The sequence below is a fragment of the Halichondria panicea genome, chromosome 1 (assembly GCF_963675165.1).
Source record: "Halichondria panicea chromosome 1, odHalPani1.1, whole genome shotgun sequence".
In the NCBI taxonomy this organism is placed as follows: Eukaryota; Metazoa; Porifera; class Demospongiae; order Suberitida; family Halichondriidae; genus Halichondria; species Halichondria panicea.
In genome coordinates, this window is record NC_087377.1 from 8603478 (window position 1) to 8618999 (window position 15522).

General features: G+C 40.8%; 3 protein-coding genes and 1 pseudogene across 6 annotated transcripts; 1 reads left to right on the forward strand and 3 right to left on the reverse strand.

Moving 5' to 3' along the window:
- The first annotated feature begins 14 nt into the window (after positions 1–14).
- On the forward strand, positions 15–2135 carry LOC135341338 (uncharacterized). The gene is made up of 7 exons (XM_064537860.1): positions 15–150; positions 302–631; positions 691–888; positions 1000–1179; positions 1238–1585; positions 1656–1782; positions 1843–2135. The coding sequence occupies exons 1-7, from the start codon at positions 81–83 to the stop codon at positions 2042–2044; spliced, it is 1455 nt and encodes a 484-aa protein (XP_064393930.1). The 5' UTR covers positions 15–80; the 3' UTR covers positions 2045–2135.
- A 2059-nt stretch (positions 2136–4194) lies between these two features.
- Positions 4195–6923, reverse strand: LOC135341347 (uncharacterized). 4 transcript variants are annotated; one of them, XM_064537886.1, is made up of 7 exons: positions 6778–6923; positions 6351–6721; positions 6005–6273; positions 5873–5958; positions 5608–5809; positions 4793–5272; positions 4195–4744 (listed from the first exon to the last, which is right to left on the reverse strand). In XM_064537886.1, the coding sequence occupies exons 3-7, from the start codon at positions 6267–6269 to the stop codon at positions 4416–4418; spliced, it is 1362 nt and encodes a 453-aa protein (XP_064393956.1). In that variant the 5' UTR covers positions 6270–6273; positions 6351–6721; positions 6778–6923; the 3' UTR covers positions 4195–4415. The 4 variants fall into 4 exon arrangements, with proteins under 4 accessions (XP_064393956.1, XP_064393941.1, XP_064393948.1 ...); XM_064537871.1 differs by having other exon boundaries at positions 6005–6295; XM_064537878.1 differs by having other exon boundaries at positions 6005–6295; positions 6351–6716; positions 6778–6909.
- A 182-nt stretch (positions 6924–7105) lies between these two features.
- Positions 7106–12161, reverse strand: LOC135352479 (dual adapter for phosphotyrosine and 3-phosphotyrosine and 3-phosphoinositide-like; annotated as a pseudogene).
- Positions 12162–13403: 1242 nt separating this feature from the next.
- LOC135341373 (uncharacterized) lies at positions 13404–15447 on the reverse strand. The gene is made up of 7 exons (XM_064537906.1): positions 15335–15447; positions 14908–15276; positions 14573–14857; positions 14426–14514; positions 14165–14372; positions 13801–14106; positions 13404–13626 (listed from the first exon to the last, which is right to left on the reverse strand). Exons 1-7 carry the CDS (start codon positions 15375–15377, stop codon positions 13583–13585), a joined length of 1344 nt encoding a protein of 447 aa, XP_064393976.1. The 5' UTR covers positions 15378–15447; the 3' UTR covers positions 13404–13582.
- Positions 15448–15522: the final 75 nt, after the last annotated feature.

The window sequence follows — 15522 nt, forward strand, 5'->3', positions numbered from 1 at the left end:
GCGATGACGTCGATGCAACCGCTCTATAAGAATGTGGGGGCGTGTATGTCTAGCTGTACAACACTGAACAGCTAGCTAGAATGGCTACTGTAACTCTATTTTTCTGCTGTTTGCTGGGAAGTATTTCTCTTGTGCATGGGCAGACTTTGGGTGAGCTGATATGTATACAGTATGCAGTACAGTTGCTTACTATAATTATTGTAGATCTAGCTTGCTCTTCTTTTTTTTGTATTGACTCACAATAGCTGACAGTGAACATCATGAACTATTGCGTAGCTAAATTTATAATAATTATGTGCAGTGCGACTAGCAGCAGCCAATGAGTTCTCCACTCTCATTGACCATACTGGAGATATTGTCTCGTTCACTGTTATCGGACCAGGATATGGCCTCTGTCCCTGGATCTGCTTCACCACAGACCCTACTAACGTAGAGTGGCAGTTTCCTAATGGGACTACAGTGACTGAGATTGAAAACAAATTTGATATTGAAACCGATTTATCTAGTGGAAGAACTATTAGGAATCGTTATGCTCTGTTCCGTGGCCATGACTATTTTCCCCCTGACGGAGAGTACTGCTGTGTGAAGATGAATGGCAGTGTGGAGGCTGAGAGGAAATGTGTCACCTTCAGTGAGTACTGCTAACTTTATTGTCTAGCATGCCCAATACTAACCACCCCCTCTATACAGCTCCCTGCCCTACACTGAGTCCTGTCATGGATACCAATGGAACGATTTCATACGACCCTATCACCAATGAGGCTACCTACAGCTGTGTCACTGGTTACACACCAACTAGTAAAACAGCTCTACAAATAACTTGTGAAAGTAATGGCACTAGTGCTGGTACCTGGTTTCCAACACCACCATTAAATGTTACTTGTACAAGTAAGTTTTAAAATTATGTGAACGGTAACCAATATGACTAACTATAGGCCTTACATAATTATAATTTACTTAATAGGTGAACATTGACTTGTCTGTTCAATACATGTACAGTTGTCGACTGTGGAGAACTGGGTGACCCAACCAATGGAGCAGTGAACACATCCTCCGGAACTACTTACCTCCAAACAGCTACTTACAGCTGTGATGCTGGATACCGGCTTATTGGAGATGTGACCAGAACATGTCAATTAGCTAATGGAATGTGGAGCTCTAGTGAACCTGCATGTGAATGTGAGTGACCTACATGCACGGCTTCAATACTATAATCAATGTGCTCCCCTGCATGCAGTCATTGTCTTATCCATTGGAGGCACCGTCTACACTAACAGCACAGCTCTTTCTTTCTCCCTCATTGGAGAGGGCTTCTCTGCCCTTACCTGTCACACTGAACTCATCACCTGTTGCAGGGAGCAAGACAATCCCACTGGAGGAGCTCTTGGAGGGTGGAGAGGACCAGACGGGAACAGCATACTCGAAGCAAGTAATACTTGTCCATCAGACGGATTTTACATGACCAGAGGTGTCAGAACTATTAGCCTGAATCATCATGGCAGTGAAACACTGGCAGGAGGTGTCTACTGCTGTACTATTCCCCGAGCTAGTGATGCCATTCAAACATTATGTGTGCTGGTGCAAGGTGCGGTGTGCATGTGTAAACATCGATTGTGTTTACTTTAATTAAACATGAATTATCCAATTTCTTTCAGTTCCTGCACCATTAACTATCGATGGACCTACAGTAGCACTGGGAGTGTTGCTAGCAATTGCCGTGGTAGCCATTGTTGTATTGATCACTCTAGTTATTATTGGGAAAAAACAACTTTCACAAGCAAGGTGATTTTGTGGAATGATGTAGTATCATTAGAAAACCTCCATAATTATATACACATGCAGAAGTCAACTGAAGCAGATCTTCCAAAACAAACAACAGCTAGCTTATGATTCACCCGATCAGGTGGCTTCTTATGAAAATATAAGGAAGCTAGATGTGGGTGGCCCCCCCACAGCTATTAAGCTGAGTGAGTGTCCAGCATATGGACCCACTGGGTCAGGGAGTGGGCAGAGGAGAGATGAAGATCATATCTATGACAATTAATTATAATAATGAACTCTTTATTCACTAATGTGCTGATGCTCTTGTATTTCGGTATTATATATATAGCACTATACTTTTATTATCACACTGATTGATCACACTGTATGCAATCAGTGAATGTAGCAACTCAGTAGCAGATAATCTGCATGTATGCACAATTACCAAGGGCGTACAAAAAGAGAGAGGGCGTACAACTGCATGACAATATATATATCAACCCGGCCTACTTGCGAGCAAAACTAAAGCCACAGACCGGGGATATACTATGTATACTGTACACTACTCCACCGTTTTGTTCGCAAGCTGTTGCATGCATGCCTACTAAATGGAGTAATTCATTAAATAAATAAATTATTGGTCATTCTTCACCAATGTTTGTTTCAGATTGTTTAACAGTTATTGTAAAAGTGCAAAGTTGTTGTTTGCGAAAGTGAAGCAAATTACAAAGGGAATGACTTTTATGTGACATGTTTGCATCAAACTTCTCCTGGTCGCAAAGCTCTATCGACCGTTGAGAGATTTGGCAGCTGCTTACCGGTAAGCCTCTGCATGTAGAGGCTTACACTATTAATTTTACTACAATGTATAATAATTACACGGGTTAATAATTACCCTGTGTGTACATGTGTGTGTGGACACAAAAATATGTGTTTGCCACTGTACGATGAAGCTTAACGCCCGGGGTAGAGCAGTATGTAGAGCAGTATGTACTTAGACCGGAAACGACTCCCTTTCAGTTTAGGGAAAGGGAGTGGCAATTAAGCTGCCGTGCATGAGAGTTGTACCAGTGCATGCGTGAAGAATCTCATGCTCCCACAAAATGCTAATGTCACATGCTTGCCCACGCGCTGCACATAATATTTATAAGCCTCGAGACATAATCACTGGCGGTCTGTTTTTGAGGCTAAAAGTAACATCACGCACGCATTACGTATTTTGTGGCTTGTATATCCACCGGACAACTCTCAACACTGCAGCTGGCCAGTCTCTTTCTCCAAAAGGAAAGGGTGCTTCTAATTAATCTAGTATGTACTTTGATTCACATAATGGATTCGACCGCTGAACAGATGTTTTACATGTATCTAGCTAAACACACAATCTAGCTAAACACACACCATAATTTATGATGGGAAACTCCAGATGTGCAGACTAACTTTTCGATCTGTGGTATCCTAACTTAGTGAGATAGCCTTCTTTTGAAGCTATCTGTTGGTGGTTTGGGTGGAAGATCGAATGGGCGTTAATTTGACAAAATTACAAATTATGATGTACTTGAACTACGTACACAACTTGGCTCTACGTGTGTGTCGTTCCTGAAATGTGTGACTCATACTACTAACTTTCAGTGTAAATTATTTCAGTATCTGTGCCTTCTAAGTTAGAGTAGAATGCCACAAATTTGTGAGCATAATAGTGGAACATTTCTAAGAAATTGTGCTGACAATAAGCTACAAATAAAAAAATGTTTAGATGAAAACGGGGGTGATCGTAAAAAAATGTATGCAACATCAATTATCTCTCGAAGTAAAGAAAATTATTGGTTTATGCGTGACATGCACATTTGCTTGAGTTCCATCGCTAACCCTAAAGTAGAGATAATTGAGTACGAAACAGCGTAATTATGTAAAATATGTTATGCATAATTATGTTAGATAAGCTATAATTATTATCCACTAGTGTTGTACCAGAGCTCCAGACCTTAAACACAAAGGTTGGTGTTTTCACCAATAAGACATTGCTCACTATAATAACAATTTGTTGCTGTTACCACATAGCATGCAGAGCTGTACATAGAAATCCCAAAAGTTTTTCCATTGGGTCATGTCCCCTTCAAAGGGGGGTGTATATTAAACTTTGACAGTCTTATGCAATGTCCTCACATGGGTGGAGTTCCTGTACTGCTTCCATGAGTGGGGTATAGAGTAGGGGATATATGGGTTTCCTAACCAGCTTCTGTATATTATAGGCAGGCTGCCGGATCATTTACCCTGACTGAGTTTTGGCTAGCTAGTTAGCCACACATCACACAGAAATCAAGCTCACGTGCAGCTAATCAGATTTGAAGAAAATACTACAATAAAGGCTTGCATTCTTACTGATTCAGCAGCAAAACTATATTATGGCTGAAGATCTAAATGTCTGTGTAGATGCACGCGTGCTTAGTAAAGATCGTCATAATAATCGTGTATGAAATGCTATACAAAAGCAACTTGGAGAAGTCAACCGAATATTGTGAAAAAATAATGATATGCATGAAATTCTTAAAAACGTCACAGATATACAAGTATAAAGCTGATATTGTGCATAATTATTACATCTATTGAGTAATTTGCGAACTGACATATACGACAGACTCACTGTTTGAACTTAACTAACTGAACTGCTGTACATGTCCATAAGCGAGATTCCCCTGGGTGTGGGGGTCTGGTTTAATGTCCTCCGCTTCTTCGTATATTGGCCCCTTCATTTTAGTTGATTTCTTACTACTGCCACCAACATGTTCATATGCTAAATTGCCAGCTGTTTTTGGATCACTAGGTAAACTGTCAGGATCTTCGTACACTGCACACTGGCTTTCCTGAGAAGTCAATTTCTTACGGCGATAACCAAAAAAACAGCCAACACCCAACCCAACAGTAAACAGAGCTCCAAGGACGACAACAACAATAATTATGATTACGGTAACCAGCCAAACGAATACTGAAATAGTTAAAATGGCACTAATTATAATAGATTAATTTCACTCACTTGAACAGGCTGGGACAGAATAAGTTCCAATCGTTGGATCGTACGATGCAACAATATGTGACGATCCACCGTTGAATCCCTCGGCAGAGTTCACACACTGGTAAGTTGGAGGGTTGCTGCTAACTAATCTGGCACTAGCAAGCATAGAGGGAGGGACAGGAGGTGCGGTGGTGAACATCCGACCATTTTCAAAGCCGATGATGATGCCAGCATTTACCACTTCAGAGCGATAGCAATAAATGAAACTAGCACGGAGATTGTTTACAATTGTGAACGATGTCGAGGTAATAGACATTGACTGTTCTTTAGTGGAAAAGCTATTATCTTGTGGACACTGGCAGTTGACTTGGTCAGTACATTCTTGGTAGTAAACGATGATGCTAACAGATGGTCCAACACAACCGGTGTTACTCAGAGAGAATGTTAGAGTAACACTTGTCATTGTAACTGAATAAGAACTTGATACACTCGTCAGAGCAACTGCAGGCAACAACATAATAAACAACTTTGCACAAGCCAAACACTAAGAGATCTATGAACACATGTAGGGTTTTGGTATGCGCGATAGCCTAGCATGAAGGGGCACACCCGTATGTCTGTGTGCCCCTTACCTCGAGGTAAGGCCGCTCCTTCATTAACTACGTTTAGCTACCTTAAACTACATAGGAAAGGCCATGAATAACATCAGTCTAATGACGATTTTACAGTGTATACAACAAACATGACATTATTGTGGTTGTGATCGACGTAGGTTGGACAGAACGCCTATTTAAGTGGAAATGTGTACTAATAATTCTTGCAAACACTTATCATACCATCCAAATCAGCTATCAGTCGATTACTTTCTCCTAAAACGTTGACAGCTCTCAAACTGAACGAGTAGACTCCAGCACTTGGGAAGGTGGAGCCGGGAATGGTGATGTTTGTTTCAGTTCCAGTGGTGGACATTATAGTTCCATTGTTGACAGTCACGTGATACATTAAAACTGGAGGGTAGCCAGATATCACAGATGGAGCCTGTTACAACATACACAAGTACACGAAGAAAAAATATAGCTTCAGCGAAGCCCATGCACTCACCACCCAACTAAGAACAGCATTAGTACTTTCAATTGAACATGTTGATTGCAAGTTCCCCAAAGAGAGTTGGAATGAAGATGATGGAACTGAGAAGGATGTGATGTTGTAATAATTGTATTTGTTTTTACTTACCAGACAGAACAACAGATGCCATTGCAGCAGTATCACTGATAAACCCACAGTCTTGAGAGACGGTCCTCAAGTCAAAGACGCAGGTCTGACTACTGGCCGTCCAACCAAAACAGATCACACTGGTAGTGTCAGCACTGACAGTAGTGCTCTCACAGCGCCCACAGTCCTCTCCAGTCACTGTGAACATGTAGCCCCCCACATTGCTGGCATCAAAGGGTGAGGTCCAACTAACAGTGAGGGATGAGGTGGAAGTGATGGCCACCATGGCACTTTGAGGGGAAGAGGGAGAGGCTAAGAGAATAGCGATTGGAGTACAGTTAGTACTTGAAAAAGTGAAAATACTCACCTCCGATTTTTACAGTATCACTTCCAAAGTCTATACTACTGAACTCAGAGTACAATTAATAGTCATTCCATTCAACTCCGTTGTTGCTGTCAAAGTCAGTTGTGAGGTGTACTCATTTTCACTAACCTCAACACTCATGGCAGACAGGTCACCACAAAAGCGACTAATTCCATTAGGATTAAAAGTAGAATGAAAAAAGCTTATACCCGACGAGGTACAGGTAAATGCACTCCCATGCCACAATGTTGACCCAATAGTAGGATTTGATGTATCACTGACAGTACACTCATAGCTGACAGTCCTGCCCTCTGGTATACAACCCAGTCCAGTGGTTCTCTCTACTGGCAGCACCAATCCTGGAGTGGCCTGGACTGAGAACATGCACACAATGAAATACATCAACAAAAATGGATCTTACAGTATATACCAGTCAATGAGCATCCAGCAATGATAAAGAGTAGTTTGTACATTCTCTACAGTTGTATATATATCTATTCTATGATTAACAGTTTATTTGCAGTTTATTTAGCTGCTGGAGTGGGCGGGTTTGTTTACACATTAATTACATATGGAAGTGAGTGAAAATTAGGTTTCATTTGACAGTAGATCTACACATTATATTGAACTTTCTGTGAACTTTTAGTGAAAAGAAGAATATGCCAATTACCCAATTCCAGACTAGACTACTAATGTTCTCAGAACAGCTAGCCAGTTTCATAAGGCATGTCACAGAAAACATTAATGGCCGGTATATATGACATTAAAAGGGAAATTAATACAGAGGGGTTATAAACAGAAGTGCAAAAAATATTCAATGGTGAGTTAAAAACAAACTTATCTGTTACAAAGATAAAAAGTGTATAGAAAGCACACAACACACATGCATGCAGAACTGACTGTCACAATAATTATTATCAGCTGCTAAACATTTATTTGTACTCGGTTCCTCTGGGATGATCCTGCAGGGAGCAAACATAGATTGTACAAACGTTTCAAATTACTTCATGTACCCATATACGCTGTGATTACCTATTAATTTATATCCAATTCAGCGAATAAGACATTCCACCTTTTTATACCTCGGTGTGTACATGCGCAGCGAGGTATACGGCACCGTAGTGTGTTTGTGTGTGTCTCGCTCTGTGTAGAAAGCTACAGCTGCTCATGATGAATGAAGTGCAAGTAAGAGCTTCTAGTCAAAGGGTGTATTTGCAAATAATATTTCGTTTTATATATACATAGAATGCCATTTCAGCCTTTTTAGAATAGTGGTATAGCAACCAGTCAATGGAGTGTTGCTACTTTAGTACATGTAGTTAAATTAGCTCTCACTAGAACACTATGGTATTGGCTGAAGAGTGAGGAATAAGCTGCAAAACTGTTACGCGAGGGAATTAATAAACTTTGGCATATCAAAAATCATGGTCGATCATTTCCCACTATTCTCCAGGGAATGCAAATGCTTTGGCGGCTCTACCGAGGCATCAGCACTCACGGTGGTTTGGCTTCTGAGGCGTGGCTACTATGTCAATGCATGATGTTCCGTCTGCTTCTTAGCTTTAATATTGAATCCTTGGTAAAATCACAAATTGCTAAACTTTCACATTGTACGGTACCAATATAGATGCTACAATTACACTGAATGCTGCAATCATGCACTCAGTACCACAAACATCAGGCTTTCAAATAATTATGCCAGTCTGCAATATATTTTACCTGAACGTAGGAACATTATACTTGTGGCGAACAGATAATGGTCTTAATCGGCAACAAGGTTATGCTCACTCATCACCACGTATCAATTCCCACTTGATGATCCTGATCCACTCCTCAGCTTCTTGTGCTGAGCTGGCAAACATGAAGTACGTTCTGTCTCTGGTCACCATTTTGAGGCAGTTCTGTTTCCCCAGCGCCTCGTCCGCCACTACGTCCAAAACATCTTCAAGATTGACGGTTTTGATCGGCTTCTTTTCCTGAGTGAATGGTAATGTGAGTACCGTATCGCGGGTGTATTTCGAGGATATAAAAATGTTCGCAGTTTTTGCTGATTAAGCATGTACCGCAAACATGTATACCCACAAATTAAATATCACATTCATCCGCATGCAAAAAGTCTGCTATTCTGCGAAAACTTTATCTGCCAAAAGTTGACCAAAATTATACAATGTACAGAAACTACTGTGATAGGAAGTAATAAATTAACTCACTTCTCTAGTTTTGTAGTAGCTGAGCTCATTCTTGAAGAGAACAAACCATCTGACTTTCCAGCTCTGCAATATTCACAAGTAAGATTGATACAGTACGTGCAGAGTGCAGACTGACCTTTCTGTGGTATCCTAATTTCGTGAGATAGCCTTCTTTTGAAGCAATCTTTTGGTGGTTTGGGTGGAAGAGATAAATGACAAACCATAACTTATACGTACATACAACATCAAAATGATCCCTCCTAGCTAATCATAATTACTAAACGCACAGTATGTCTGTTGCAGGTAAACAAGAGAAAATGAATTATGACTTCACGTCAAGCTTAATTAGCCTGTGTTACAGATTCCAATCTTACTCACAGCAAATATTGGAGAGCACTCTTTGGTCTTGCTGCTGTCCTCCTTGGCCCCCCCACTCGGCGTGTACTCGAATGAGGTCATACGTCTCTGGCTCCTCAACACAGCGAGGGTACGGGAACTTGAGCAGCGTCAGCACTCCTGAAAGGATAAAATATAATTATGATGTAACAAAGGAGGAAAATGCACAAGATATAAATTACATGTACATGCAAGCAATAAAAGTCGAAATTTTCCAGAGTATGACAGCTAGCCCACCTCTTTAAGTGCAACCACTTCTTACCTGCTCAAGGATAATCCCGTAGTTTCACTGTACTAAAGTGTGTTGCCATGCCGCAATTTACTACGACCACCCACCCACCTGACTGGCCTCCGATGACTGGCTTGCTTGCAAAGTACTCCCTCAGCTGTTGCACACCAGCAAACCTTCCGAACCCGAAACAGAACTCATTTCCATCCCACCTCACGGGAAGTGCTTCACCGTGTGCTTAATTGGCCCTGTGGGAGGGTAAGGGTGCATGGAGGGAGGTTGTGCGTATAGTGGATTCATGTAGTAGCTACTGCACTTACGTTATATGTAAGTCAGAGTGTTTTGAAATCTTAAAGGGAGACTTTTACATTGGGCCAAAATCACGAATCAAGCAAATTAATACGTTACATAATACATGTATGGCTGCATAATAGCCTTACATATTCTAAAAGGGGGTGGTTAATATCTTTTTCAGTATTACGCTAGCTGTAGCACATACAGGCACTATAATCACCAGGTACGCTTAGATCAAGATCAAGGACATTCTATGATAGTGCCGTATTTATGGCATTAGCCTCCCTCACCTGACAGAGAGAGTGTACTCCCCTGGGTTAGAGGTGCTGTCCCTCAGAAGATAGCTACCATCCTCACTGGTGGATATAAGGATACTCTCAGCAACATGGCGGCTGATGTTGAAGTGATACCAACTGCGGGCATGTGTGTGTGGGGGTGGATGGGGTTAGGTTACGTTCAACATGTAATTTAATCAGCAATTGTAGAAATAGCGCAAGTCATCGTATAATTATAGCTACATGTACATTGTAATTATACAATACCACATGTAGACATGCATGTATCCATATGAAATGTATAATAATACAAGATGTTGTATCAGCTTGTATTTTTTGCATGCACACTAAAATATTGATAAACAAACGTACTTCAATTTCACCATTGAGCAATTGTTTTAACAGCTGTTCTAGCAGTCATTGAAATGCCAACTTAGTAACCATGGATTCTCATAATGAGTTTGGAACGACTACAGATACGAGCCAGCTGAGCATTTTAACTATACAATTCCACGCACACATGTACATTTATGATCATTGACCACAAGACGAAGAAACCTGCATGGAACAAAATTATCAATTTCAGTCAGTACAGTAGAACCTCGATTATCCGGACACCTTGGTTCCAAAGACAGGCCGGATAACCGGATAATCGAATAGATAAACCACGCCTTGATCTACCCACTTTATTGATAAACAGCAGTGTCACATGGTTTCTGCGCATGCGCAGAAGATAAGCAGACATGTATTCATAGTAACAGCTGTAATGCGCATGCGCATTTCAGGGACATACCCATTTATAAAAACAAACTTCCAAGCCGGATAATCGAGGTTCCGGATAATGGAGGGCCAGATAATAGAGGTTCTACTGTACTACAAACCATGCTACAGGCCCCCTCTGTGCCCGCCCACTCACTCGATGTTCTCCATGTTGAGCGGCTGTTTGGACAGGTCCAAAGGAGACGCTCCAAAGCCACTGTCCATTGTGCTCATGCGTTCGTTCAAGCCTGTATGATGACTAGGCAACATCGCCGCAACTGTAGGGGTGTGAACGGAAATAAAATAAAATAACGTTATGCATTGCCACGGCAAAGTTAACAGATGTCCCAAGAGAGAATACTGTATATGTTAACTGTATACGTTGAATGATAGGACTATAATTATATGCATACATGTATTATTTGTAGTACAAGAGTTTTTCCACAGATACAACAATTGATTTCGATGCAGAATATAATAATGGCTGTGTCTAATGCACTATTAGGAGGGCTAGTACAAGATACCATCGGCCACTGTTTGTTCACCGGGTGAGAATAAACAAACAGTGCAGTGTGCAGCAAGTGGGTTAAGCGGGTGAACAAACTTCACCACTTCAAGATGTTAGTTAAACACCATAATTATTACATAGGATTTATTTCAAGTGTACAATCACGTACAATGCATGATTCTGAGCTTTCGCTATTATTTTATTACCTGATTAAGAGCTGACGTGAGGCTCACTTCAATAGGACATACAAACTAGAGCGTTTGCATTATAAACTTACACCTTGCTTGGCATTTGCTCTGTACTTTAGGTATATGGCCAGGTAAAAAGTATGTAATCGATTGCAGTAATTATTCCATAGCTCTATACAAGGAATCACTTAATAACAAACTCTTTTTAATAGTGAGTAACAATAATCTTAAAGCAGATATAACTTTCGTTGCACATAAACTTATTAAGTGTAAGCACATGCACCATCCACATTGTAAGAAGGCCTGAGTCAATTTGACACTTAAAAGGCTTAAAAGAAACCTAAAAGACAGACTCACTGTTTGAAACTAACTGAACTGTACGTGTCCATAAGCGAGGTTCCCGAGTGTGGGGGTCTGGTTTAATTAATGTCCTCTGCTTCTTCATAATTATATTAGCCCCTTCATTTCAGTGGATTTCTTACCACTGGCATCAGGAAGTACAGAAGAGAGATTAATAATTGAGTCACTTATTTATACAAAGACCATGCATGCCAATAATTGCTAGAACAGAATGTGACTGGTGGTAAATGAGTAGTATGGTGTAGTTAATTAATTTACCGAAACGAGACTACTGAGTTGGCCGTGTGAGAGGTCAGTCCAAAATCACCCTGCGAGAGGTCAGCAGATGAAACAACATGCGTGTCGGTGGGTGGAGCTGGAAGTTGTGGGCATAGACCTCATGGTATTGCAGTAGTTTGCCTAAAGAGGAGGTAGTACGATACACATGCAGACATCTTAGAGCATAATTATAAAAAAGGCCATAATGCTCACTGTGTTTTTCTTTCTCTGCCCACTCATCTGCATGGAGCTCTCTTAAAAAAACATGATCAATTTCAAAGATACAGCGCTATATAGCTATACAGTAGACCCTCGCTAATCTGGACCCCTTTAGTCCGAAACATCGTAAATCCGGACAAAAATGTTATGGTAAAATGAAAAAGAGGAGGGGCTGTCAGTATAATACTACTACATGTACCTGCAAGTTCAAGCTTCTTAGCTTTTGCTCGCTTTTATACGACAACAAAGCATTAATATCGAAATCTGCCACTATGTGTGAAGGCTATCCATGCTGTAAATCTCTGGCATCCCCATGCAGGTGAGCAGGCTCACAAATTACAAACAGACAGACAAACAAACAGACTAACGGACTACTATACCCGTGGCCACCCCCGCGCACCTTGCAAGATACAGATATTATCATGCATGTACATGTACAGACAGACAAGGTAATTACATGTACATTGTATTGCTTATACTTGTCTGATAGAAGCATTGAAAGGGTACACAATACCGGTAGTTTCCTAACCAGATTTTTATAGGCTCTCGGATTTACCCTGACAGAGTTTTGGCTAGTTATACACAGAAATCAAGCTCACATGCAGCCAATCAGGTTTGGATAAAATACTACAGTAAAGGCTCCGATTCTTAGCAAACCTATATCAGCAGGTCTGAATATCTTACCAGTATAATTATATGTGCTGAGTAAAGATTTTCATATAATCGTGTATATAAATAAAGCAATTTGAAAACCACCCGAATATTATCAAAAGATAAAAGATGTCCATGAAAAATAACATGAAGCATGTGTTGCAACATACAAAGTCACTGCATTGTGTATAAAAGCTGATATTATGTACATAAAATTATTATAGGAGGGCCATCTATTAAAGTAATTTGCGAACTGACAATAAGAATTACCTATACGACAGACTCACTGTTGGAACTGTACATGTCCATAAGCTAGGTTCCCCTGAGTGTGAGGTTGTGGTTTAATGTCCTCTACTTCTTCGTATAGTGGCCCCTTTAATTCTTGTTCATCCTCCAACTCTTCTTATACAGTGTGCAATCCTGAGGAGTTAAGATCCAATCCCAACAGTGAAGAAACAGTTACCATACCAAATGGTAGAGTTATATATGATGGAGTTACTCCTGGCTCAATGGCAGTGCTAACTTGTGATAGTGGGTATGAACCAGATATTGGCTCTAGTACTAGGATCTGTACGACTGATGGCACCTGGAGTGGAGATCAGCACAGATGCATGGCCATAGCTTGTGAGCTAACGTGTGTTTTAAATGGTTACTATTATAATCATTCATCTTTGTCGATAGACTGAGTCACATAGTACTGTTCTAGCAAATTTTTTTTATTGATAAAGAAGTATGTAAAATATGTGTCGGTATATGCATAGTTCTTTGACCCAATCTCTCTTCTGTAGTTCCAGTCGCATGGCTTGTTGCTGTCATCGTGATTGTTGTTATTGTCGTCCTTGGAGCTCTGTTCACTGTTGTTTTTGGTATTGGCTGTTTCTTTAGCTACCGCCGTAAGAAAAAGACTCGTCAGGAAAGCCAGTGTGCAGTGTACAAAGATCCTGACAGTTTACCTAGTGATCCAAAAACCGCTGGCAATTTAGCATATGAACACATTAGTGGCAATAGTGAACAATCAACTACACCTGTCTTTACGTATATGGCATGATAACAGACTTACAATGGACATGCAGGTATATTATGTACGTATTATTGTATATTGACTGCATGTAATATGTGGCACTCACTTGATCTAAATGTTCCATCAATGATTAGAGCATCTGATCTATAGCTCACTGACACAGTGTAGCAGTATACTGTTCCTGAGGTGACGTCTTCTATTAGATTTAGTGTTATAGTGTTTCCAGGACGAGCCACTCCAATCATGGAGCTGGTTATGTACATCTCACAATTGTTTGGGGAGGGGCCATAAATGATCAAGAAGACAAATAGGGTGGTTTCAGGAAATGAGTTCAGTAGTTGACAAGAGACAACACGGTCGGCCACATTAATTGTTACGTTGACAATCACCTGACCAAGCAAGTTGGTAGGAACTACACAAATTAATTGTTTGAGCCACATAAGTTGCATCTATGTACAATCAATGTATACCTGGCATTGGGAAGGTAACAGGGTCTCCGCTGCCTACAGCATTAGAAGCTACCACATTGACAATGAGCAGTCCATCCTCTGTGAGCTGAGAGCCAGGCACTTTGAGGGTACATGTAGTGTTACATTGAGCTCCAGTGAAAGACAGGGATCCAATCATTACTGTGTAGCTGATTGTATCTGAGATGCCACCACCGATAATTATTGCATTCTGAAACATAGAACCATGCTATAACAAAGTTTGGTACAGTTGAAATAACTTACCACACCCATGAATGCCACATCAATGTATTGGACACTCCCATTCAAGTGATACACTGGTGACACATTGAGGCCACTAGTGGATGCAGGAACTGGAGATCGAGAACAATTCTTAACGTAACTATTTCTATCACGTGCAAAATTACTGACCAGCCAATGTCACAATTGTAGTAATAGGAATCAAACTGGTGAATCCACAATCTTGAGAGATGGTCCTCACTTCAAAAGAGCAGGTCTGACCATTGGCCGTCCATCCAGAACAGCTCACACTGGTAGTACTAGGACTGATAATACTCTCACATCCACAATCCTCTCCAGTCACTGTGAACATGTATCCTCCCACATTGCTGGCATTAAAGGGTGGGGTCCAACTAACAGTTAGGGATGAGGTGGAAGTAATATCCACTATGGCGTCTTGAGGGGGAGAGGAAGAGGCTGAGGGGATAGGTATTGGAGTATAATAAGTAGTATACGAAAATACTCACCTCCGATTTTTACTGTATCACTTCCAAAGTCTACTACTGAACTTAGAGTACAATTAATAGTCATTCCATTCAACTCCGTTGTTGCTGTCAAAGTCAGTCTTGAGGTGTACTCATTTCCATTGACCCCAACACTCATGGCAGACAGGTCACCACAAAAGCCGCTCACTCCATTAGGTTCAAATGAAGAATGACGTAAGTTTATCTCTGACAAGGAACAGGTAAATGCACTCCCTTGCCACACTGTAGAGGCAATAAGAGGATTTGATGTATCACTGACAGTGCACTCGTAACTGACAGTGCTTCCCTCTGGTATACAACCTAGTCCAGTGGTTCTCTCTACTGGCAGCACTAGTCCTGGAGTGGCCTGAACTGTGAGAACATGCACACAATGAAATACATCAACTGAAATGGATCTTACAGTATATACCAGTCAATGAGCATCCAGCAATGATAAAGAGTAGTTGGTACATTCTCTATAGTTGTATATCCACATTTATGATTAAAGTGAGTGGGTGGTTACAATAATTAGGTTGAACTTTCTGTGAACTTTTAGTGAAAAGAAGAATACCTTAAGGTGACATATTTTCCCAGGTAGATTTGTTTGCACAGTTTTGT